We start from the raw sequence: 26,353 nt of genomic DNA on the forward strand, positions 1-26,353 counted from the left end.
ATGCCTAGGTATTACAAGGACATATGGCTCTGGCTTGTGCTGGTAATCATCCTGACCTAGTGCTACTAGGTAGATGTTGTTCAGTTTCCTGGTTTTTTCTTATGCAAAAGAATGTTTTTTAACTTGAATTTTACTTATCTGAAAGAGTTGCCTCTCTGTTGTACAGGCTTCTCACAGGCAGGCATCCTAGGCATGAGATTTCCTTATGTTAATCAAACGATAATTGATAGAATACAAAAGTGAAAAGTTGCTTTTTGACATCTTCCCCAAGCATCCTCTTCCCCCAGCAATGCGGAATTGATGTAGAGGAGCCCTGCTGGCATATCAATGCCTTAAATCCAGACCTCTCAGAAGCCAGTAGGCTTCTGGATGAAAGCGGCCCTGGCTGCCAAACGTGCCTCCCTGCAGGTCCGAGGCAGTTTACCACCGAGATCGCTTACCTGAGCGAGCAGCCATTACAGTGCACTAGTACAGAGGAAGACTGCATGGAAAGCTGCGGTACATATAATCACTGCACAAACTGATTTCAACTTCTGGTCCTGCAAGACACTTTTGAAGAAAATAGGCTAACGAACGAGCTGACACGTGGTAGCCGGTTCAAACCCAAGTACTGCAGTGAGGTCTCTATTTGCCTATAGGGTGCCTGAGAGTAGCCTACAGGACTGCCACAAGTCCTGCCTTAGCTGTGACCCCTGACTGATTCCTTCCCTTGAACGACTCTGTGCAAACATTGGACGTTGTTGTGTGAATACATTTAACTGAAAAGCTTCTTCGTCTTCCTTTTTTAGCATTAGGCACTTTGGAGTATAGCCACCTGCTGCTGCTTTGGGCTTTGCTCTTGACCTGATGAGTGTTCCCAGATACTGTTCTGGCACATCACACTATTAACATTAGCTGTAAGAAAAGGAGGCGATTCATTGCTATCCTTTCCAGGAAAGTCAACTGTTAGTGCCTTTATGAAGAGAGAGGACTGACATAAATGCAGGGGTGATATGGTTTCTGGAGTATTTTGGCTCTATGAAAAATGCTGTCATATGGAATAAGGCTTTATAATAGAAAGGGCTCATCTCAGAAGAATGTTAACAGAAGATGGAAATGGCCATAATGGAAAACAAGTGATATCCAAACACACAGTTCCTCATCCTGGAGCCTGCTGGGAATGCGCATTTCATGCAGACATGTCATAGCAACATCAGTTCACTCACATGGTCGTTACACCCCCTGCAACTCTCCCTCGTGCAAGTAAAAGCAGAGGTGACAGGCTCATTGTCTCTGCTATCTCGACTGTTGAATGTAGCAAAAGAAGTCCTTTTTTTAAAAAAAAGATTTTTAAAATGTCCATCTGAGAACAAAGCAATTCTTTGGTTCAGTGTCAGCCTTAGAGAATGAAGAAGACTCTCAGCTACCAGAGAGAGAAGCCTCAGTCCCTCCTAGCTGATTCCTTGAGGTCTCAGGCCACATTTCCCCTTGTTAATAATTAAGTGGGAAGAATATGATTGACTCAAATCAGCAATAGGACTAAACAGAATCATAGATCAGTCTTTCTTTTCCACAGCAATAAAATACCTTTTCGTTTCTTCTGGACTCCTGTCAAGGCTGCAGATTCATGGAGAATGCTTGCAGAGCTGGGCACAATTTTGTTACTATTCGAAGGGCTATGCAAAAGACAGGAGAGAGAGAGACACCACCAAGCAATGTTGGGTGTGCTTCGGTGGCTGAATAGTCTGTAACTGTCAATATTCTGATATTCTTGAATATTCAGTATTAGCGATCTGATGTGTTTCTCAACTGTATGCTAGTGCAAGAAACCACCTTCACCCACATAAACTATTGCAATACTTTTGAACCCTAAACCACATTCATCTTCTCTGTTGTCCTGTTAGCATAGCTGAGGTTTAACAAGCATGTTAATCAAATCAAATATAACCTTGAATTTCTTCAGGAGGGATCTGATGCTGACACAGAAAAAAAATTAAAAAAGTGTTGATGCCCTGCAGCAAAAGTTGCTACATACATTAAAAACCAAAGAAGTCATGTACAAACAACTATGTTTAATCATTCAACAGAATGCTCTGCTTCCATCATTACAGCGTTACAGCATTGAGCCGTCTGACCTCATTTTGATTGCTTTGAACATACAGAGTCAATGCATCTTCATACCAGTTTCAAAAATAGGTGTCCCGATACACGTCCCCTCTGTTCAATCAAATTACAGATTTGTAAGTTTTCTTATGTAAAAGCTACAATTTATTTTTTAATTCACACAAGTACTCCTCACAGATCTCATTCCCTACATCAATTAAGAAAACAATCTTCATTCTTTCAAACTCTTAAGCCCAGCATTTAGGAGCACTGATGCTTTCTGGCTAGAGATGTCACGTTCCCTGTGACGCAGTCTGGTAGGTAGCATTGCAATCTTCAGTATTTCCCTTTAAAAACCTCTTCGTATTGTCAATCAGATTTGCCAGTGGCTCCTAATAGCGCACGACAGAGGAAGCTGCAGTCTGTCTGCCTTCTTCAGTGCGCTGAGTTCTTGCAAATAAGCTCTCAGAGAAGACCTTCTTTTGAATGAGCCACAGGAGCCATGCTGCGTTTATTTTAGTTGGGTTTATATTAGGTCTTATTTCTGCTGATCCCTTCATTTTTCACCGTTTTCTCTGTCTCTTCCAATTGTTCCTATTGGGGAGGACTATGTTTTGAGAGTTTCTGAGCCAGAATGCTGTGCATGCAGATTATTCATCTCTGTGCCTTCCCTTCAGGCAGTCTCTCACCTGGGCATGCCTGCGCCCACACCTTCTTATACATTAATGCTGCAAACTTCCCTAAATATCTTCAAGATCAGCTTCCTTTAAAGCCACAAGTGTATGGAAAGCCCAGAGAGCTATAATTACTTTTGCCTAATGAGTTGATAACTGCATATTGGTTTTAACACCTACAGGATTAGGATTTGAACTAGGAAGGACTGTTAGGTAGTGGCTGGCAACAAATTTAACCAGTTTATCATTAAAGGGGGAATCGTAGACTAAAAATCAAGTAATGAAAGAAGGAAGGTTTGCTGGAATGGGCAGTATATGCATGAAAAGTCCCTAGAGTGCATACAGTAGGTTTAGGTACAACATCCCCACTTTTGGGGACAAATAATGAACTGTAGATCTCCTGGCATTTATAGATCAGTACTGAAGTAGAAAATAAACACAAAGTAAAGCACATGAATGCTTTCCATCTGTCAGGATAATGGAAAGATGGTACAAGCCCTGAACTGCAAGGTACCCAGTACTGCTATCTGATTTCTTCTGATAATTTAGCATTCAGGAATATTAAAATAGATTGTTTTAACGATACCTGAAAGTGTCCTTTTGCAGTGTAAAGTACATACTGCATTGGATGTGCTTTAAAGCTGGATGGGCAACTTATTCTAGTGATCTTCGTTACAGCTAGCAGTACTCTTTGACATGGGCAAGTCTTGCTGTAAAATCAGCCTGTTTTCTTTCAATGGATTGTTTTTAAATAGACTTCTTTCAAATTTTCATTTATCAAATATTTAAATACTTAATGGTTCACGGCCAATTATTTGCTTGCAAGCTATTCACCATAACCACCACTTTGAGTGTTTGCCATTCATTAATGTATCGTTTTCCTGTGGAACTGGCCGTCCAGATGAGTGGTGGCTTTGCTTTCCCCTGGCTGGCTGCCTCCCAATCCCACAGGAAGCTTCCCAGGGGCTCCAGTGTGTCTGGCGATGACTGTGAGATGGCTTCTGGCAACAGTATTAATGCAAATGCGTACTTGAATGTGTGCTCATGACATATTCCAATCTTCTCATCAAAAAACATGCTTACAGACATTTTCAAGGGAAAAAAACCTCTTAACTTGGGATACTGTCAAAAGTGCATTTGCCTTTACTTACAGTGGAAGATTTTTACTTACAGTGGAAGATTTTCAGTTTGGTTTTGTTGCTTTCACTGGATTCACCTTTCTCTAAGCCTTAGGTCGGGGGAGGTTGGATCCATACTGTGCTGATCCTGGAAATATTTAATTAATATAAAAAGTGACCTGACCTCAGGGTGCAGTATATTTCCATATGAAGGGAATGGCATGATTTTTTAGGATTCTGTTGCTGCATACTCATCCTTAGTTCATTTCAGAAAATAAACCTCAAGTGGAATAAAGTTGTACTGCCACTTACATTGGGAAAGTGAGCAAATGTACAAAAAAAGAGCAGAATGTCTGGATGCACTGAGACACAGGTGTGCTAGCAGAAAAATCGTGCTTGCTGCTGAGCACAATTCAGTTCACCTGATGCTTATATTCTCCCTCCTCCCTCTCGACTTCAGAGTGTGGGGTTGAAACTTGTGTATCAAAACTGCAAATGCAGTGTTTTGACATAGACCTTTGCAGTTCTTGTCCTGCCAGAGCGCTGCAGCTTCTATTGCATACACAGGGCAAGGGTGAGACCGAGAACTGTACAGCCCTGCCCGGTGCGGCAGCGCGGGATGGTAACGGTTCATGGCTGGCAGGGCCCTCACGGCCGCTATAGGGCTGGGCCCATGGGTCAGCGCGGCTGCTGCCGGGGCCTCGGTCTGACATGCACGTCGCAGCGCGGTTTGCCTGGGAACTGTTGCTAGCTCAGGTACGTCGCTGTGTGCAGACAAACCCTAGTGGCAAATTCGTAATGGGCTGTTCCCAGTTGTACTTGACCCGTTATGTTAGATGGCAGCTTCCGCTTCATGCCGTAATTGCGATGCTCCCACGCCTTAACGCTGACGGTGGTTGGGCTGTGGGCTGCAGGCTGCTGCCAGGGCAGGGGAGCTGGGCGAGGGGCGGGGGTGCTGGGCGAGGGTGCTGGGTGAGGGGTGGAGATGCTGGGCGAGGGGCAGGGGTGCTGGGCACACCTGGTGGCACCGGCCCCCCGGGGGCTGATGGCGGACACGGTGCTGGCGCACTCACACTCACTGCTGGGGCACCCATGCTCACACTCATGGTGGGTTTCCTGGGGGCGCTGAGCGCCCGGAGCCTTGTTCACATTTTTCTGCGGTGTGTGTTTGCTGTTCGTTTATGCCGCACATGCTGTGAGAAATTAAGCCATTGCGTTGTTGGGTTTTTTTTCTCCTTTCTCCTGCTTTCATTCTCTTTACCCCTCGCCCCCCCTTCCTAAATCCTTACAATTCCTTTCATGATTTGATGTTAACAGGACAAAAGAAATAAATATTTGAAAGAAGATACAAGCTGTGTTTCTGTTTTACTTTGGAGCTGCTGTGGTAACTGAATACCAGTCTGCAAGGTCAAAAAAAAGGAAAAAAAAAAAGAAAAGTGCCAGAAGCCCTCGGCGCCCAAACCACGGGTTGTGTTGCTGGTGCACAGCGGCTCCCGGCCCACAGGCCCGAGGGACCTCGCCGCGGCTCTGTAAATCTCTGAGTGTTTCATATCGTTTCCTTGTCATGCGGCCGTTAAGTTTTATAACCTTTATATTTCAAGGCAAACAATGAACGTGAATTCCTTCTCAACGCCCTAACGGATCCCACATGTCGGCCATCCCCAGAGCTGGGCCGCTCAGTCGGCAGCGCCGCCGCCCCCCGCCGCGCGCCGTTCCCGCTGGAACCTTCTGGAGCGCTGAGGCGGCGCGCGGGGCGGGGCGGGGCGATGTGAGGCGGCCGTGAGGAGCGGCGTGGCGCCAGGTGAGCGGAAAGGCCTTTTTTTTTTTTTTTTGCCTTTTTTTTGTGGAAAAACACTCCCCCGGCCCATCCCAGGCTGGCGGCGTCCCCCCGCCCTCGCCGTCCCCGGGCTGTGTGGCGGCGCCGGGCCCGAGCGCTGCGGCCGCCTTCGAGCGCGGCCCGGGGGGCCGGAGGGTGGCGGGGAGCGGGGCCGCCGGCGGGGCCGCCACCGCCGGGGCACCGCGCTGGGGGGCAGGGAGAGGTCCTGGCTGCCGGGGGCGAGCGCCGAGCGCTCGTTGTCGGCTCGTGAAGGCGTATAAGCGCCGTGATAGCCGCGGGGAGGCGGCCGCCCGCCCCGGGGCCGAGGGAGCCGGGCCGGCCCCTCCCGGGGAAGGGTGCTGTGGTGGGCGCCGCTGTCCCCCCGTGGGGTGGCGATTCCCCTGCCGTTGTCTTTAATTTCCTTCACTACGCATGGTACCTCCAGCCCTGGTAGCGAGCCTGCCCCGCCAGTGTGAGGGTCTGCTGTCAGAGTTAATCCAGATACGCGCTCATGACAAGCAGCAAGTGGAAGTGCACTGAACCTTAAGTATCTGGAAGTGGAGGATTTATGCTTGTGGAGGGTTGCCTGCGATCGCAGGGGAGAGACATTTCCTCCGGTGTATGGAATCGGCAAGAACAAAAGAACCTGCCAGAGAGGCCGAAATGCAGTCTCCGATTGCTGCCCCCTTATGTGTTCATATTGTGTGGGGTTTAGGGGAGGAGGGCGTGCAGCTGTTGGGGTTTGCTTTTGTTTTGTTTTGTTTTCCACTGACAACAGAAGCCTTTAAGTTGGATACCTGGAGAAGAGGGCATCGGTTTCCTTTAAAGGTCGACCTGTTAATTGTCCTGCTGTATGTTATTTCTAAGGCGAAAGCTGTTTCTCTCTGAACGGCTGGGTTTTCATGAGCTCTTTTTTGTTGTTAAGTTTTGGGGTAGGCCTGAATCGGTGTCAAGTTTGTTACTATTTGGTTTTTTGTTTTTTTTTAATGAGGTGATTCTTAAACCACAAGTTGTAAATGGTTTTTGAGCTGCATTTCAGTTCAGCTTGCCTTTAATTTTCCCATGTCGGTATGGTATCTTTGGAAGTATTTTTACTTTTCTGTGTGGTGGATGGAGGGGGCAAAGAAGTTGGATAAGTGGCACTTGAACCCTGCGATGGATTTTATGCATCATCTTTCACATCTGCTGTATCAATCCTATGCCTTTTTACCTGTCTGTGAATAGTTTCAGCATTGAAGAGGTGTTAAAATCTCTAACAAAAGTTTTGGGAGTTGGCATAAAGAACTCCTTGTATGGAAATTACTGTTGTCTGTTATTTTAATAGTTTAATTACTCTCATGTAATGGTAAGTGAGTATCTGTGGTGGTCCTGTTGAGAAATACAGGTACTGGGTGAGTTATGCAAGGTCGGCTGAGGATTTGGTGTGTATCCTCTGTTTTCTTCTGTAGCAGTTTGAAGTCTGATGTCTTCCTGACAACCTTGCTTGGCTTTTCTTAGCAATTTTCATGCCTTGAAAGTATGCAGGGGTTAGGTGGGGGATGCTGGATCGTGTTCTTTGATAAGTGCTCAAGATTCCTTTAATAACAAGGACTCTTTGTTGCAAACTGGTCTTTTGCTACCTTGGTGTGGGAGTGGTGAAGTTTGAAAGGGATGGTGTCACTAAATTGGTGACCACATCAGAATTGCTCCAGTCTGCACTGATTCCGGAGAGAAATTAAGCCATGTGTCAAGGCAAGGTCATCTGGTGGTCCTGAGAAGCAAGTTTAATATTATTCTTAGACTGCAGGGAATTTCCACTTACAGTAAAGCTGTCAGGCTGTGTGTCTGCCCCCCCAGTCAGTGGGGCAGCAGCTTTGTTCTCTGTCTGTACGGTGTTACTGTAATAGGGTTTTGGGTCACTGTGATGGTACACATTAGTAATACTAAGCTGTTATGAGAGTTTCTACTGGAGCGAAAGCGTTGTAGGTGTATTAAAGCCATGGAACAGCTATAAGGTCCTTTGTCAGGTCAAAGAATTTAATGAAGTTAGAGTTTACAGGAAACATTTATTCTTCTCAATTAGCAGAGTCTCGTCACATCCTAACTCACGGTCTCATGGAGGCAGAGAGTGCCAGCAGTTGGGTAGAAAGGGTTGTTGATTCTTGGCAGTCTGAGGTTAAACATGAAAGAGAGTGCTAGCAGCTCAGCCGAGCAGCGGGAGCACCACAGGTCTGGTTTGTGTGCTGTTTTCTGGTGGTGTAGCCAGTCACTGAGAAGGCCATCAAACACACTTTGCGTGGCTCCAGAGAGAGCTGGGAGCAGTCCTGAGCACAGCAGGAAAATAATGAAAGCCTGCCAGAAATGCGCCTTCTTGGGTAGTTTTTCCAGGAGTCTGCATCACCTGATGTGGAGCTCTGACGTGTTGAATCAAGAGGTGGTGTCAAGTATGTTTTCTGGGAGGTGAAACTGGTGCCCTGCTACTGCCTGCGCACTTCAGGGTGTTCTTGTGGAGCTTTTAGTTGGTACAGGGGGAGGATGTGTGGGGAAGTTGTAGGCTAGTGCTGAAAGGGAAACTGCCTAGCAGTTTCTGAGCAGACCCTCTTCTGTATGCAGTATGAGTAGCTTACAGATGCGTAGAAGTCCATGGATCAGGGAATCCGTTTCTCCAAAGAGCAGCAGTATCACATCTCACTACCCCAGCCTTTCCTTCACTGACTTCATGGGATTTGAGGGGAGAAAACCCATCTCCCCCTTACGTTCTGTGTTACTGCAGTTACTGCTTTGTTCTTCGTGGTATTTTAAGCGTGTTGGTTCTGTTCCTTTTGAGGGGCTTGAGGTGCAGGAATGAGGTAATGGGCATACTGGGCTGCCTGGTATCTTGGAGGTCGTGAAAGCGGCAGAAACTGCATGACAGTTGCAAGGGGCTGCCAAATTGGATCTCAAGGATCCATTACAAACTGCCTTCGGAAGTGCCGCATCCTTGGAGGAGTGACAAGGGTGCAGAGGAGGTGGGGGCGCCGGGTGGGTGCCATCCAGCCTTGGGGAAACTGATAAGCTTGAACACAATATCAGCCGATGTTGCTGACTGTAGACTTTTCTGTTTGCTTCTGAGGGTGAGGCCTGTTGAAGTTTAGAGTATAAATAATTATTATCTCTGCAGTGCAAGGGCTCTCACTCTGTGCCTGGCCCTCTGTCCCAGCCCCCGCTCCGTTCAGCAGGGTCAGGGAGAAGGGAATAAGAGGCGGTGTCTTTGGCTGACATGAACCCGCTGGGGAGGGATGAGAGGAAGGGGGTCTTGGGGGCTGGGTTCAGAGCAAGGTTAGCCAAATATCGGATAAATTAAGCAAGAGAAACAGACAGCTCAGCTTGCAGTGAACTTTTCACCCAGCTAACCTGTTCCTCACCCTGCTTTGCACAGGTGGAGTACAACTCAAGTAGAGCACAACCCTTGCTCTCCCTGCCTTTCTTTGCTCCAGTGTAAAGCATGGCCAAGGGGAGAGCAGGAGCTGAAAGGGTTTGATCTGCTGTTTTGAGTCCAAGAAATATTACAGTTCTTATTGCTGTCTTAAGAGTGCTGAGGTTAACACCGTTAATTGCAGAGGGGTTAGTCATTTTTTGCTCCAGTATAGAACGAGGACCAGCAATTTTTGGTCACAGAGGATTGGGAAGAAACTCTGTACTGGAGAGGGCAAGGAAGAAATGACAGTGTCTGAATAAGAATGATTAAGAGATTCTTTGTGGGAAAACGCAAGACTGATGGGAATTCAGTGAATTCTGGTGTTTATATTTCTCTGACTTTTCTTCTGCATTTGCAGTGCAAGTAAATACAAATAATTGCTGACAGATGTTGTAAAAACATAGCACTATGCTTACCATTAAGCTTATTTTTTTTCTTAGTTAATTATACATATTGATAACTAGACATGGTGTACTTGGGCTCTTACTCACATCACCTCTACATAATGGGCTTTGCTCCAGAGGTGCAGTATGGAACCAAGAGCTGAATTTGTTCTGTTGACCATTTCCTAAATCCCTACTGCTTCTTCTCCTGCTCTGCTCTCCCAGGAAAGCTCCAAGCAAATTGAAGTTACTGTTCTTTAAGTAGCTGCGCCAGCACAATCAGTGCATGGTGGTGAGGCTGAAGTTTCTGATGTGCTCTTAGACCATTTTTCTGTTTTGTGTGGCAGGTTTGTTGGAGAACAATACCTGGTAAAGCAGTTAAACCTAGTTTCTAGGCTAAAGATCACTGTCTTGAAACTGGGGCTCTCAAATTCTCTCCTGATCTTCCTTCTGCCTTTTCACTCATCGTAGGTGAGGAAGGTCTGAAAGCAACAGAAGCTGTCTAATACACAGTATTTCCAGAAGTTAAATCCCATATTTTTCTGCGTGCATGCCTAAATTCCATAAAATAGGGGTCTTTGAAGACCCCCCTTAAGAAACTTCTATCAGTAGTGTGCTTTCACATATAAATGTCTGGAGCTCTCTGTCTAAAAAGGAAAGAGCATTGTATAAACCTAGAGATAATCTCTTGACTTCAGGAAGCTGTGAATCTTCCTGGAGCAGTGAATATTTTCAGTTTTGCCCCCTGCTCTGCTCAGTGCAGAATGATGATTTCCACCCCGCATTTTTGTATCTGGGAAGGAGGTCAAGTTCTTCTCGGACTCTGTGTGAAGGTCAGTTCACAGCTCTTCAGCCACTGCCAGGTTTACGTTAGGTGATTGGCTGCAGAGTAGTACTGACAGCATCTCCCTTGGTGTCCCAAATTCCTGGGTGCTGAGGAAGGACAGGAGCTCAGACAGACATGACCGTGCTGTCCAGATGTGCATTCAGGTCAGCCCTGTGTTGCAGTAGAACAGCTGGCTTTGGCTATCCCAAGCCATGCTTGGGTACAGGAGAACTGGTGGGGGAAAACATGGGGAAGAAAGGCCATGCCTATTGTAGAGCTTACTGCTGCCGTCTGCGGTTTGCTCACCCCTTCTGTACCAGAGGATGAGAATGTAATTTTGCTTTCTTAACATTGCGTATTTTGCCCATGTGGATTGGATGCAGAAGCTCGCTGTTTTCATTGACAGAACCTGGTTCTGAAGGTTGGGAAAAGTGTGGGTGTGTTAGGGGAAGGTATGGAGGAAGGGAGCATGAGCTAGTGTGGTTGCCACCGAGTTCCTGAGCCTGCCTGTTGCTGATACTACTAGTTGTTTATCAAACAATATTTTTTTGTCTTGTGCAGTTGTTTAAAAAGGGAAGTCGTTGAAATCTGTCTAAGGCAGCACTGCTCTCTGCTGCCCCTTCCCCTGCAATGACAGGAGCATTTTTGTAGGTTTGGTGAGCCCAATCAGAGAAGGGATTCTCTTCAAACTCACTTTTTTTGTTTCCTCATTTGGGCTTGTTTTGTTCTTGTGGTTTTGGTTTATTCCCATGGAATGGTTCTGGCTGATTTATTTACAACCTGTAGTTTCAAATGCAAATACCACCACTGGGGAGGGGATGGGGCAAGGGCAAGTTCAGTGGTCATCACGTAAGTGAGACCGCTTCTTTTCCATCAGTTTAAGCAGATTCTGCAGAGCTCTAAGCAACAGCATAATCTTCCTAAAGACAAATTTGCTTGTCTGATCTGTCAGAGTATATATTCTCCACAAAAGTTTCTCCCTTTTAGATGTGTTGGTAAAGCTTCCCAGAGCTGTTTGGCCATTCACCTTGTGGCTTGAAACCCTTGTGTCATGGCAGACTCATTTTCTTCTACTGTATTTTTTACTGCCCCTTGAGTGACATCATTTAAATGATGAGTCTCTGAGAGATGATTCATACCAAAAAAGATCTAATAATTGTTACCAGTTATTCAAATCAGTGTTACTGATTTCCCGCATCCTCCCACTGGTCCCTTGAGCTCCCCCACCCACTCATTTTTCCTAATAATTCCCAGGCTTTCTGGCTGTAGGCTCAGTATGCCCTCTTCTGTGTTACTGTGCTGAGGTGTAAGTATCTGGCTCTCCCCAGAGGAACACTTGGGGCTTGGCTGCAGCATCTTGCGTAGGCATATACGAGCTGGAATGGAACTGGCAAGGTAGATCGACTACTGGCAGCTTCAGTAAAGCTTCAAACCACGTTTGCAGCCCATCTTCCACTTGTTCTGCTGTGGCGGTGGCAGTCTCTGAGGTAGCTAGTTCAAAGCTGGATGACTAATGTATTTGCAGGCTGCGGTGTTGGGGTGCACTCAGCTACAAAGTGGATTCTCTAGAGGAGTTCTGCAAAGAACTATGCTAATTACATGCTCTGCACTAGCAAAGACTTGCATCAGTAGCGACCCCATGTGTTGCTGCTGTTCTGGTTCGTAGGTTTGTTTCTCCAGCACTATGAATTGAAATCCGTACTGTGCAGTGATTCATATTGTCAGTGTAAACAGTAACCTGTTGAGAGCCACCATATTTTCATCAAGCAGCTCCTCAGTCTGGTCCCTTTTCCCCCTCATGTTCTCCTCATACCCTGTGCATTCTTCATATCTTGTCTGTTTGAGTCCCTTCCACATTTGTATTCTCGTTTCTTTCGCTTTCCTTGCTCATTCTCTCTCTTAGTAATTTCTTCTGTTGGCAGTAACACACTTGGTTTTGCCCAGAGTTAGATGGATCTACAGTCCCAGCGATGGAAAAGGGTGAGATTGGATCCATCCTGGATGCCCACAATGAAATATTTTAGAACACGTTGAGATTAAGGCAGCTGAAGTTCCAAGTTCATTTTAGAGGTATTTTTGGCTGTGTTAGATTGTCTTGTGCAAGGCCTAAAAGAAACTGAAAACCATAGACATGGAGTTGTACGGATCTACAGAGCTATTCTCCCCTAAGCAAGGGAAAGCATTCACCCTTCCCTATTTATTAGCCGCGGGGGTGGGGTGTTAATCTGACTTTGGGGAGGGGCAGGGGAGTTGTTAGCTTGTTGAAATTTGTGCTGTCAAAAATACTTAGGCAGGAAGTGAAAAGCCACTTCTGCTGTGGAGCTCATTTCTTCGCTCTTGCTGGGAGGGCTTAGGATGGCAACAACTGAAAATATGGATGTTCTCTGTGGTGTTTGAGGCGAGTTGTTCATTTCGCAGACAGTGGCAAGGAGAACAGAAAGGCTATTGAGGAAACAGGGTACGGAGACAAGGTCTTAGTAACAGGACATGAAGGACATCATCAGATGACTCATAAAAGTTCAGTCAATTTCCTAGTACTCCAGTTTTTTAAAGGAAAACCCCGTCTTGTCTGGGGTTTTTCTGCAGAGGAGATAGGAGGATATTTTATACTATGAAAGAAAAGGGTCTTTAATAAAAAAGATAGCATAATCCATCCTTTGCACTGGGTTCCTGGATTTTCTAGCTCACTCACGGGTTATTTTGATGGTTCTACGCCATGCAAGAAAGAAAGATGATGGCAAGCACTGTGGCTTGTCAGCCAGGTCTCTGCAGTCTGGGAACCTAGCTCCCAAATAAGCTGACGGCTCTTCTGGGGAGAACTGCTTTACATGGCAGCTGCCCCTTGTGTTGGATTGTATTCACTGTTCTGTTCAGGGGTGAAAAGTCCTGTGTAGCAGGTGTTGGCCTAGCAGAATGAGCTCACACGAAAAGAGCAATATAGCTGCCCCCTTTCTTCCTTTCTGGAAAAGCAAGTGGATTTATGGCTGTTCTTGTGTGTGTAGTAAAGCTGGCACCACAGTCCCTACTTTGTCAGCAGTAGGACAGTTGAGGGGAAGAAAAGCTTGGTGTAACCTTGGTATGTTATTTATTATCACTTTGCAGCCCCCTGGAAAATGAACTTTAGAAAATTCTGAGCCGATGTAACCGTGAGCACTGGGAAAGCCCGGGAATCAGCAAATCCATTGTGTTGTGCTGACAGAAAGATACTGTTACAACACACTTTAGCTGCCAACTTGCTGCAGTCACTCAATCCATCATGGTGGGCTGTTGGATCACAAGCCAGTGAAACTCAGCCTGGCGTGTTATTTTAGTCTTACATGGACTGTGAGATAAACGGGGCATGAACCGGCCCCCTGGCAGGGGGTCGACCCCTAGCGCCCTCATTAAAGTGCCAATCAAAAAGAGTAATGGAACAGGGAATGGAAAGCTGGCTTCTTCAGCCTGTTTCGGCGCTCAGTCTGAGCAGCTTTCACAAGCCAAGGGAAACATTTCTCTTCTGAATAGGAGCCAGACCTCCAGAAGTACCTCCTACTTGTCTCTCTGAGAGAGCGCTGAGGCTCTTCCGGGTGTCTTGCTTGTGGTGGAGACCTGTGGTTCACTGCTGCCCGTTTAGTGCAGGTAGTGGGAAGGAGTGTTGCTGAATACAACCCAGGAGGGGTGCAGATGTTTGTTCTGTGGAATGTGCAGGCACTGTGCTGTACTTGTGTTGATGATCAGCCAGTCAGTGGCGTGCTTTTTGTTGCAGGTTGCTCATGTTTCAGCATTTGTTTGTGAAAGATGCAGAGAAACCTGCTTTCTCCCCACGGCAGTCCAGTTACCAACATGAGTCTAGAAGGCTTACCCGTGCGTGCAAGGCACAGAAGTGGGTTCTTGTGCTGTGTGTGTGTTATATCAAACTTCCACAGGAACCCACAGCAAGTAGATCCTGCAGTAATACCATAATCTTTGGGCCAGCATACAGCTGAGGCGCACATGCTGCCTGTCATTGATGGTTAATAGTCAAACAGGCATGTAACCTCTGCTTTGACAGTGGCTGCTTGTCTTTCAGATTCTGAGTGCATCCAACACTGCTGATGCTGTGATGTGTTCTGGGTTTCTGGTATATCACTACATGTGCTGCACGTTAGCTTCCCTCTGGTGTGTGCTTGAAGGAGAGGGCAAAAAGGCAGCTACTGGAAAGAAAGAAGGTCTGTGTGTTATGTGGATTTAGCATTTGAAATCAGGAAGCTCAAAGCTGGGGAGTTAGCTCTTAAACCTGCTTATAAATGTCAGCTCTTGGTGTGATCCCAGTGCGAGTATGAACTTGGCAGCTGTTTATTTTTGCTCACGATGTTTTATCAGGAGATAGTTTCTCCAGGTAGATACTGCTTTGGCTTAACATTTTTTTAATGGGTGGGATCAGCAGTTGAAATTAGTGTCAGCAAAGCAAAATGCGAGTGAGCTCTGTGAGTAACAGATTCTTCTGCCACAGAACTGACAAGGTGGTCAAATTGCAAGTTGAGATACTGTTGTGTACTGAGGCTGGTGCACATTACAGAAGCCCTTAAGAAGCATTAGAGGTAACTAAATACAGGTAGCAAGTCAACGTGTCCGGCTCTGGAGCCCTCAGCACAGGAAAGACAGGGGCCTGCTGGAGCGGGGCCAGGGGCGGCCACACAGTGACCGGGGGCTGGAGCCCCCCTGCTGCGGAGCCAGGCTGAGGGGGCTGGGGCTGCTCAGCCTGGGGGAGAGACGGCGCCGGGGGGGCCTTGGGGCACCTCCCGGTACATAAAGGGGCTTGTAGGAAAGATGGGGACAGAGATTTTAGCAGGGCCTGTTGTGATAGGACAAGGGGTAATGGCTTTAAACCAAGAGGGTAAATTTAGACTAGATATAAGGAAGAAATTTACTGTGATGAGGGTGGTGAAACACCGGCACAGGTTGCCCGGAGAGGTGGTAGGTGCCCCATCCCTGGAAACATTCAAGGTCAAGCTGGACAGGGTCTGAGCAACCTGATCAAGCTGAAGATGTCCCTGCTTGCTGCAGGGGTGGGACTAGGTGACCTTTAAAGGTCCCTTCCAGTCCAAACTGTTCTGTGATTCTATAAATATCATGATTGGAGATCAACTCTGTACTGAGCTAGGTCAGAAAGAATAGTTTTATCCATATATATATATACACAGTATGGCGTTCCTGTGTTCTGCATAATCTGTCTGAACTCAGTGTAAGGATGCTGTCACTGTGTAACCCTCTGAAGACTCATAGTGCAACTGCTGTCATACCACAAATAAAGATGTATCATGGTACAGAAAGTAGTGCTCAATATAATCTTCACATTTCTGGGATGTTTACCTCAAATACTGTTCCCTCCATACTTTAAAAGAATACTTGAAAAATATATTGGCATACAAAGGATTATTCAGAGGGCCTGGAATTACACATTGGCGGAGGGAAAACATCACTGGTGGTGTTTTCACGGCTGTAGGACGTGCTGTGTCAGGGGCCTGACCTTCCCAAAGTCAGGCTGAGGGCACAGTCTGGTCCTGCAAACGGTGGTTTCCCTTTTTGTTTTTTTCATCCCTCCCACCAAAACTATATGCAGGCACAATTTTTTTGCTACATCATTATTTTGATACTTGGTGATTTGTACTGCTGATTTATCAGTTGTTTGCCAAGGGCCTTGAAGCAACATCGTTGGGAATGATGAGTCACCCTCCCAGGTCAAAGCAAATGTTTGCTTTTTGCTCTGTCTAGAGGGTTGAGGGATAGTGGCTATGATAGATTTCTCTTTTATTCGTTAAAATTTCTCTACAGCTGCAGCATCCAGGGGACTTTTTTGCTGGCATTTTTAGTGCGCAGAAACAATTGTTCTGTAGCTCCCATACACAGTCTGTGTCCTTTGGGTGACCCATCCATTTGTCCAAAATGTAAATGCACATGAAAGCTGTTTACTTCTCTCCTGGCCTTGTAGTACTTTTGAGTAAGAGCAGAGTAGGCCTGAGGTGCAAGGTTATTCTTATCCACCCAGAGAACTCTTTGTGCTGGGCACATTGCTTGGGCAATAGTGTGTCAGCTACACAGGAAAGAAACACCCAACCCCCCAAAAAACAACCCAAACCCCTTGTGATAGGGAGCCCGATTGCATTGAGTCAACATAACTATACAACAGGCCATTAATAGAATTGATTTAATGCAGTAGGCATGCATCTCTTACGTAACTGCAGTTCGCTCCAAGATTATTTTTATTTCTGTACAAGAATGTGCTGTGTATTTCTACTGAGGAAAATAGCAAAAAATATTCCCCCCCTCCCCAGTGTTTCTCAGTGGTTAATGAGTAACCTTTCTTCTTTTTTGGCAAGCTTCCTTCCATATGATTAACACTGCATTTTCTAACAAATGAGACATGTGCAAAGCTGGTCACAGTGTGAGGACCCAGCCTTATGCACACATCTGGTGCTGTTTTTTCCTCACATGCTCCCACTTCAGAAAATCTGCTGATAGAGAGCTATGAAAAGCATACGCTTCAGTCAAACTTCTGTCCTCTGTTAGTGAAACGCCTTCTCAGCTAGGTACCTTTATGGTTCTCCGGAGGCAGATGGCTTTGTGCTGTCCCAGTTGCTTTTTAAGGCTGTGAGCGCACTGGACCAGCTACCAGTAGACAAATAAAGTTGAACTAATAATACAAGTGGGGAACTGGAAGTGTTTTGGTCCTAGCCCTACATTTGATAAAACAAAGCATCAGAACATGTACTGATTAAGGGTCTACTATCAAGCCTGAATTTTACAGAAGTCTGGATTGGAATCTAAAGCTCTGGGCATAACTTGACTTTTTTTTCCCAGAAAAATAAGACTTACGTATTCCTTCTTTGTAAAAACTATGTTTTTAAGAACAGAGGAGTTTGGAGTATGGCCATCACTTTTCAAGATAAGTTATTTTAAAAAAAAGTATAAGTATGGATGTATATAGATTTGTGGGTGTGTGCATGTGTGCATATTAAAAAAGTATGTAAGTATATGCACACACACACACACACACACACACACACAGAGGGTTATTCTTTGTAAGAATCCAAGTTGTGTAAGTGATTTTGAGCAACTGTTGACTTAATTAAAATGTGTTCTGGTGTGGTTTGGTTTTTTTTATATATCTTTGCAGCAGCCTGTAACCTGAAGAGAGTATACTCCTCCAAACCTGCTTTTTCAGATCCAGGTACCTGAGGTGAAATCATTGTGCTTGGCAAACAGAGGCATGTCCTTCTAAGAAGAGAAGGAGAGCAAGCAAGGTTATTCCTAGAGGAGTCATCATCTAGTGGTTCATGTACTGTAGGGAACAGGTCAGTTGTGTTACAGAGGGAAAAAAAGTTTTAAGTATTCTATTGATGAGAAAATAGATAAATGCTGAAAACCATCATGCAGTCTAGGAGATGGGATAGCAACTAGATCAAAACCTCTCTGTCATAGGGAAATGTTATGCTTGTTTTTCTGTTTTGAGATGTGGACCATTTAGCCACTTACAGTCTCTCCACAAAAATGTAAGCACTGCACTTTTTTTGGTAAACAGCATTCACAGCTTAAGTATCATTATTAAGTTCAGATAGTATCATCTAGCTGATTTATTGGAAATCTATTCAGGAGCAGAAAGAAGGGAAGGATGTTCACCATTTACCTCATTTCAGGCATCCCTTGTTTTCTATTTCCTGTTTCACTGCCTAGACTTTATTTATAAATGGCTAATTTAAGCAGGTAACGGAATTGTTTATGATCCAGTAATGACTATAACAAAGAGTCTGTTTCAGCCTGATCATACCATAGTAAGATGGTGTGTACATGTAGAACCTCATCACTGGTTTGAGTAGTGTCTTAAAAGTTACTAAACTTTTTCCCCGGTTCATTCTGTGACTTCAGAAGGTGATTACTTTCTCTTCTTCCAGAGGCAGCAAGTGGGCAGACACCGCATCTACTCATCCCACCTGTACCGTACTAGATCCTGCTACCAGCTAAGGACTGTCTCTGGCAATTAACCTTTGGTTACAAAAGAAGAAAAATCACGTACTGGTGAGTGGTGTGGATTTGCCTCTTTCAGCAGCTATGTTATGCACGTTCCCTGTATCTTTGTATTTTTGCAGTACCGGCTTGTGTACCAGTAATACTTTTTCCTAGGCAAAAAGGTCTCTTTGTGGCCTTGTCACCTTCCTGCTAGCTATAAGCGTGTCATAGAGCTTAAACCAATACGATCGAAAACAGTAATTCTCCGTGGTTTGCTTGCTTTGTCAGATACAGGGCAGCAAAATGCAAGCTTGCAAGCACAGTTGTGGATTTTGGTCAGAACAGAAACGACTGCTGTAGCTCTGCTTGTCCAGAATTGCTTCTAGAATAAAATGGCATTGCCATCTGTATTCTTCTGCATATATTGCACAGTAAATCTTGCTTACCTAATTCAGTCACAGGTCTGTCTCATTTTAGTGACAGCAGAATGCATGGGTCTGGGTAAGCGTTAAAAAAATACTAGGATTCATGTTTCCTGCATAAAATTATATTATTACTGAAAGTGCTTTTATTATTTTTTTTTTGGAAGCGTAGTGTGGCACTGTATAGCATGGGTAGGTGACATGTACTGTGAGGTGCTCCTGTAGCACAAAAGTCTGTATCAGCCTTGCTGGTCATCCAGCTGTGTGAGAAAGATGTCTGGATTTTTGCTTTACAAAGATGTGCTTTTTCTTTGAAGTTTAAGCAACTTAGCATCTATATTTCCTGCTCCTGAATGACTTGTGGAACACTAGACCATTGCAAATGCAGATTTTCTGAGTGCCCAGCTCAGAGAAACAAGAGAAACACAGTGTAAGTCTGGGTTTGATGCAGCAACAACCAGCATTCCAGGGGATTGTCCAGGTTTACCTCAAACATCAGAATTGTGTGATGTAAGGACAGTCTTGAGGGCTGTTCAGCCACTGAAGAGGCATGTGTCTACCTTAGGCAATTAGTCATTCCTGTCCTCTACAGTCATTTTCTGTTCCTGCACATAATTAATGGTTTTGCAAGCAATGACACGTCAAGAGCGTAGGTGGAATAAGTTTATTGCACTTCTCCAGAATTATCTTATGTCAATAATCTTAATTTTAGATTTCTTCAGCAGCAACTCCAGCAAGAACACAAAGTTGGTCAGGGTAGGCAGAGAACAAGTTGTACAGTTCTCGGCAAAATACAGGTAAACCCAGAGCTAACAGGTTAAAGCAAAGTACTTCTACCTCAGCACATCACTGCATGGGTTACAGCGTTTTTGAAATACTACCGGCATTGTTGATGGGTTATTTAATCTTTATTAAACAGAGTGTGAAGGTGAACAGCTTTTTATAAAGACTTGAGCAAAAAGGCATAAAAAAGCATTGTCTTCCCTAAATTGTATTGGCTGTGTGCTGAAGACAGTGGGCAGGGGGAGGAAGCTCTGCTGCTGTCTCTCATCAGTGAATTTTTTTTCCTCCCCAGCTTCTGCAATTTGAAGACTGAATCCGCTTTCATTGCTGCAGCGGTCACACCTCCTCCAGTGAAACCAGGCTGAGTGTGGTAAGCGTACTGTCTTCAGAAGGCTCAGAATTTGGTAAATGGAACTATGATGTTGTCTTTGTCTGCTTACAGCTTGTGTTTGAGTGCTTAAGAGTTTGAGTGAAGGCTGGAGACTTGAACTGACTCTCAACGTCCTCTGAAAACTATTTTTGAGTATGGCTCCTGGAATCAGAAAGTTATATTTATTCACTGACTAATAATGTTAGTAGTGCCAATAGCAATAGGAAGTCCACAGTAAGAGTTCTGAAATTATATAAAAATAGTTGGGTTACAGCAACCAATAACATCATTTGTGCTTTAAAAAAAAAGTTCTGATTCAGTTTGTTCTGGAATGCTAAACGAGGCAGTGTGCAGCTTCCAGGCTGTACATCATGCCTTGTGATCAGCACTGTGTGCGCCCCTCAGAGAAAACCTTCCCGGGAGACGGTGGAGCAACTTCAGCCGCCCATCGCTGTCCGGGGGGCTCAGCACCATGACATACCTGGGCCAGGTGTAGCCCGTGATCAGTGGGTACACTTTTCAAAGATTTAAATAATGTTCTGTTTAATTGTGATCAACAACAGTCAAACAAACAGGTTAACCACAGTCCAAAAGAAATAAGCAAATACGCAAATTAAGAGTTCAGGTAACTCCAAGTGTGTATTGTCAAACTATTTTTCAAATGTGTTTGCATCTCAGCTCCTTATCTAGTGTTTATAAAACTTAAGTATTCAAGTCATTCTTCTGTAAATTCTCAACACACAGCAATAAACTACCTTATTTTCCTTCCCCCTGTACTTACCACCTTCAGCAGCTAGATATTCGCTGCATTAAAAAAGAATTTTACAGGGGAAGAGAAGCAGGGAGTCTGGTAGCAGAGTCCAGCAGGAGCGGCATGTTAAAGCACTGCTGAGTCAATACACTCCAGTTCTACATTTTACTTAAAAATTACACAGAGAAGTATACAAAAGTGGTGTGTTCTATCAGTTTCATTTGTGTCATGGACCTTTACGGATTTTGATTTCCAGTCACAGATCATACACACATCCACTGATGTCAGTTTTTTTTTCCTTACACAATAATTCTCTACCTTCTGCTTCACAGGAGTTGAGAACTGGTTTAATTCTAACCTGCAGTTTAAAAATATTCCCGTATGCCTTTAGGAAAGGGTATTAAAAGGTAAACTAAGTTGAAAGTAAAGCTATAGTGGATGCCTTACTTTGATTCAAAGGTTTACAAAATAATGCTTTTAGAACAGAGGTTACTCAGCAGTTACAGGAAGGTTGTGTGTTCACACGTAAACCCTGCGCAGCCGTTCAGCACTGTGGCTGAACTCGCCAGGGAGCAGGCACGAAAAGGAGGTCCCTAGTTCCTGCGAGTAAGGTATGTAAGTACGCTCATGCCCCAATCTGCAGCATGGTTCCAGTCGATCGAGACAAATACTGATTGGATGTACAACATCTGAAAAAACATGTTAATTATTTCAAAAAGTTTAATTTTGAAGAGGTTGTCACAAATACAAATGATGCAGTGGTTTCCTCTCCCCCCCACCCAGCATTTCCAGTGCTAGCAGAATTCCATACTAGCCAGCCAACTATATACACTTAGTCCAAGTGAAGGAAAAAACTGAAGTTAAAGATTTCCAAGGCTGCTCACTTGAACTAGTATTAAAACAACTTAGAAGCAGAGACCTTTAGAGGTGCAGACTTTGCTTAGGTTTGAGTGCTGTGTTCAGAATCAGCGTCTTGTTTTCTAATATTTAAAAAACGTAACTGAATTAGTGAGTCCTCACTGCAGTATTTAACAAAATGCAATTCTTTTTGTTAACAAACTATGAAATTTCAGTGGAACACTAGGTACATGTGCCTTTAGCTGTGCTAGTGATTTAAGAAAAAAACCCAAAACCCCAATAAACAACGCCAAACGATGCACCCTGATCACAGTGTTAAAGCTCCAAACTACAGGTGTCTGTGCTCCAACAGCTGCAATTAATTCTTTAATTTTATTTTAAACTTTTATCTGCATTTCTGCACTGCAGATATCAGCTTTCTCAAGAAAAGAAAGAGAGAATGGCTAGTTTCAGGTAGTGCAGTAAGACTCAGTATAGCTCCTATAATTTCTTTACACAGTAAACAGACTGCTATTTATACCAACGCCCTGGTCTGTACTTTCTTATTTACATGAAACACTTTTACATATATACACATTAGCAAAATACAGGGCTTCTCCCAGAACCAAATGCATTTCAGCTACATCTTTGTTATACAACTAATGCCTTTTTTTTTTAAAAAAAAGAAAAAGCCCACCTCACTCATTTTCTTATGCACAGTGATTCCATTTAGCTAAATACTACAATCGTATTTATTTCCTTCCTATGGGGTACTTTCTCTAGGTACAGAACACCACCAGCTCCGGCCTGATCCTTGCAATTCACTCTGGCAGTAAGGGAGAGGCTTCAAGAGTCCAGCTCTAATTGTTCTTGATTTTCACTGAGTCTCAACATAAGCTGTTGTTCATAATAAAGGCTTTTTGCATAGTTTATTTCTTGAGATAGCTTTACTGCAAGAACTTCAGATTTCACTTTCACCTGCAAAAAGAAATGCAGTTTTTCTTAATGTGGTACTGCTGTTGTCTAAAGCAAAATGTATGTATTTTGTATTAACTTCAGTTAGTGAAGGGATTAGGTTTGAAGTCTGTGAGGAACAGAAATGTTTCAGTAGAGATTCTTTTTCAGTGCTGAGGCTGAAGTAAGGGAGAGGTGAGAGAGAAAGAGATGGGTAAATAGAAGTAGGTATTTTAGGATGAGAGTAAAACATCACAATATTTGATTTCCTTTGCTTCCCCTTCTACCTTTTATCTGGCTTGTCTGTTTGGAATGTAAACTGACTTGGGTCAGGGGTGAGCTTGTAACCTTGCCCGTAAAACAGACCCCTGAGCAACTACTGTAATGAAGCAAAAAACTCCTGTAATGGGTTTTTAGAAGTGAGAGTTCTGATTAACTTTTATGTGCGTGACATAAACACTCTTTCCAATCTTAGATACTTTGCAGTAAAAAAATACTATGTCTAGGAGGAGAAAACTAGAGTAAATAGACAGCAAAGTACTTAAGCTTCATGTATGTATGTTAAAGTTAAAAGCCCTCCTCAGGTAAACACACATTTCCTACGGTAACTTTTCTGCCTGCAGCAATATTTTAGATTTTGCCTTGAGCTTTTCTCAGGAGTGCAGGAAGCAAGTTCTACTGTCACCTAAACCTTTTCGGCAGCAGCTATTTCCACTGCTACCAGAACAAAGTTTTCATTGTTACCCAGCACAGGAAACCAAACACTAATGACCACAAACACTTCCAGCACCAGTACAAGCATAAAGGGGAAAAGAAACCCTGCATGAATGAAACAATAGGTGCTAGATCCTTACCATTGGCTTCTGTTGTGATGGGCCTGGCATTGCTACACCACTGCTTGTATTGACAGCTTTCTTCGTCAACTGTATGTACACATTCCCATGGTCTTTTGAAACAAGGCAGTGGTAGAGATCGTCATACTTGACTTCTAGGAAGATGGCCTCGCGGTCTGTGTAATCACCGCTCTTCAGGAAATACACAGCTTTAGATGAAATGAGAACACAGTAGCTGTCTATGTTCTCTGCTGCTATGAAGCTGTGAAGAAAAAGAAAAATTACTCACTTGAAGCTAAAAATAGTAAACGAACCAGTGTCTTCACCTGTTAATGCTTTCAGTGACCTTTAGAAGTCTTTCAGAAAAATTAGTAGCGTAACATGTACAATTCATCTGTATTTAATTTAAACTCTTCTAAAAATCAAGCTGATGAAGTACCCTCTCACCCAGGTAAAAAAACCATGCTGTAAATCAAATATTAGCACTAAATGCCTGGCTTCTAGCTTTGAACATTAAAAGGGCATATAAAAATACCCTTTAATAAGGCTTACAAAGAGTAATTTCCTTGCCTTGGAACACTGCAAGTCCTAAAACTGCAATGTAATTGTAACTAACTTCAGTTTCACTGCTGATACCTGAAAGGTTTGCAGATATTTATGACAAGAGCATTATCCTTCTATACACTGTAAACCTACTGTGCTTCCTTTTACCACACACCTCCCTTGCCTTTAAAAACAAAAACCAAGTTTAACCTGCTGCCTGAGTCACAGCTAGAAAGAGAAATTAGCTGTTTAACACTGGGGTGAAAGGTTAAGCAGCAAGCAGGTTTCCCCAGAGAGATTAGCCTGAGTGATGAATAGTAGAGGTAGAGAAGAGTGAGTTAAGAATATTGAGAATTATGATGGCTGAAAAGATTGATGTGTAAAAAAATAACAGTAAGGAATGCAAACATGAAATAGATTTTTCACACACAGATGCTTCTCCCCCACTTCTGAGTTACTACTGAAATGAACCTCTGAACCTCATTAGTGGGTTTTCTAAAATGCTGAAAAATTCAGAAAAGTGAGGATGAAATCATGACTGTGTGTGCTAAACAGAGTAATGATGCTGTGCCAATAACCCCCAGCAGCAGAAGCGTGTCTGTAAAACTAAGATCCTCATGCTGTCAGGTAGATTCAAAATTACTATTTTCTGAACTGTTGCTTGTACAAATCTGGCTGCTGTTGTCCAAATACATTCTGCAAAATACACCGCAATCTTTGACAGTACTTTGTCAGTACTGAGAGGGTTTTTTGGCAGATAAGAAAAGCCTACCATCTCCAAAATTACTGTCGGCTTTACCATTTAAGTAACACTTTGCACAAATTACTCTGAGCTATATCCAAATAAACCCAGAGCTATAACTAGAATCTTAATAGCCAAAAATATATCAAGAGGTCAGATCACAGTTTCTTTCTGTGGTATAGAAGAATAATCCCAGTAATTTTCTAATACTAGTCTTCTGAAAGATGGTACTCTGAACTGAAATGGTCTTTTCCCTGCCCTACGCCTCCTGGCCACGGCAGCGGACAAATGCCCTTAGGTCCCTAAATCTGGGAAAGGCACACACGCTTACTGCAGTCAACAACTTACATTTCATCGAAGCGCTGAGAAAAGCACAGCCATTCCAATACAAAAAGCCTGCAATGTACTTTGCCCAGCTCTAACCTTGGATAAAACTATGGGATAGGATAATTGAATTGTGTTCCTTTAAGTAAAACAAAATGGACAAAAATGTGTATTTTGCCTTAAAAAAAACTAGGTGAAAAGCAATGTTAGCAGTTACTGAAACTACCAATTGCCCCTCAGTTTTCCATCAGAGTTGAAACACTTTGGGGCAAGGTTTTGTCTTTGAAGTTAGTTAAGTAGGATGGAGAGTGGTATTTTTTATGAAGTGTCATAGAAAACTTAATTTTAAAATAGAGCAGCGTTATGGTCTGCAGAATAATAGCCTTGTTCCTTAGGCCAGGCAGATGAAAGCAAGTACAGCGTTTTACAGAGATCCCAGCTCTGACTGGGGTCAGGCTCCACTAGGAGTGGAACCAGAGGAAGCTTGCTGGCACCTTGCTTTGCTTTGCTACTTTCCCAGCAGGGAAAGCAGATGAAAAGGCGATTATCAGAAACCCCTAATACTGTATCGCTGTGCTTTGCAATTGTCACAGCAATGCTGAGAAACCTGAGAGGGGTCTGTACACCCACAAAAGCAGAACACCTATTCCCCAACGCAGGGTGTCACAGCACGCGGTATGAGGGACATCCACAGAGAGAACTGGAGCACTGAAAGCCACTGCAAAGTTTGGTGGAAAGAACTGGGTGATCAGAGTTCGGGTTCGGTTTTTTTTTCATAAGAACAACAGGTTATATATCTAATGTTCCATGCACGATTTTTACTGGTGTCACGTATGGAAACAGAGGTCAGTGATTTAATGGTGAAGCACAGAAACATTAGCTAATTTGTAGTTCAAGTTCTACATTCTGTTCTAAGTTTGAGTCATGCATCATTACCCATTTTCTCTTGCCAACTCTTGCTTTCTTCTCTGTGCCTAGTTCTCAAAATGGGTATTGAACCTTTTAAGATACTACTTCAAGATAGTACTTTTTTTTTAAACCCATACTTCTACACTATTAGAAAGATCTCAAATTAATAAAACTAAAAATTAGATGAAACATGATCCAGTAGAACAAAGTAGAAGCAACCAGATCTCTGGAGAATCTGTGGGTTTTTTAACAACATCAGGAAGTAATTACACAATATTTTCCAGAAGTGAAACAGCGAGCCTAACTGGAAAAAAATGTGGAAACATTTAGTTAGAACAGTAGAGCAAGGTATTAAACCCCCTTTTATGGATTTAACTCTGAAGGAAAATATGCAAATAATCAGGTCTTTAAATGTGTTTCTGATTATGATACTAGGATAAAAGTCAGAGGCATAATTTTGTACTTATTTTCCATGACAAGAAACACTGTTTTCTTGTTGAATGATGTTCCTAATGGTGAAAGTCACAGTGAATGAACAGCGTGACTCGATGACAAAAGCCCACTGATCTGCTTATGGAGTACACT

At 43.8% G+C, this 26,353-nt stretch overlaps 1 protein-coding gene and 1 long non-coding RNA gene across 7 annotated transcripts in view; one reads left to right on the plus strand and one right to left on the minus strand.

The window, feature by feature from the left end:
- Positions 1–17,463: 17,463 nt before the first annotated feature.
- On the plus strand, positions 17,464–19,909 carry LOC129735538 (uncharacterized). The gene is made up of 3 exons (XR_008731235.1): positions 17,464–17,648; positions 18,246–18,369; positions 19,798–19,909. It is a non-coding gene; the product is annotated as an uncharacterized LOC129735538 (long non-coding RNA).
- Positions 19,373–26,353, minus strand: part of VPS13D (vacuolar protein sorting 13 homolog D) — a 107,576-nt gene continuing 100,595 nt past the window's right edge. For 5 of the 6 annotated variants that reach the window (XM_055703965.1, XM_055703968.1, XM_055703964.1 and 2 more), the window contains 2 exons: positions 23,272–23,512; positions 19,373–22,441 (listed from right to left, as the gene is read on the minus strand). In XM_055703965.1, coding sequence (XP_055559940.1) covers positions 22,310–22,441; positions 23,272–23,512 — 373 coding nt within the window. In that variant the 3' untranslated portion in view covers positions 19,373–22,309. The remainder of the gene's footprint in view (positions 22,442–23,271; positions 23,513–26,353) is intronic. The other variant, XR_008731233.1, reaches the window with a different exon arrangement.

This window comes from Falco cherrug, chromosome 3, assembly GCF_023634085.1.
Source record: "Falco cherrug isolate bFalChe1 chromosome 3, bFalChe1.pri, whole genome shotgun sequence".
NCBI lineage: Eukaryota > Metazoa > Chordata > Aves > Falconiformes > Falconidae > Falco > Falco cherrug.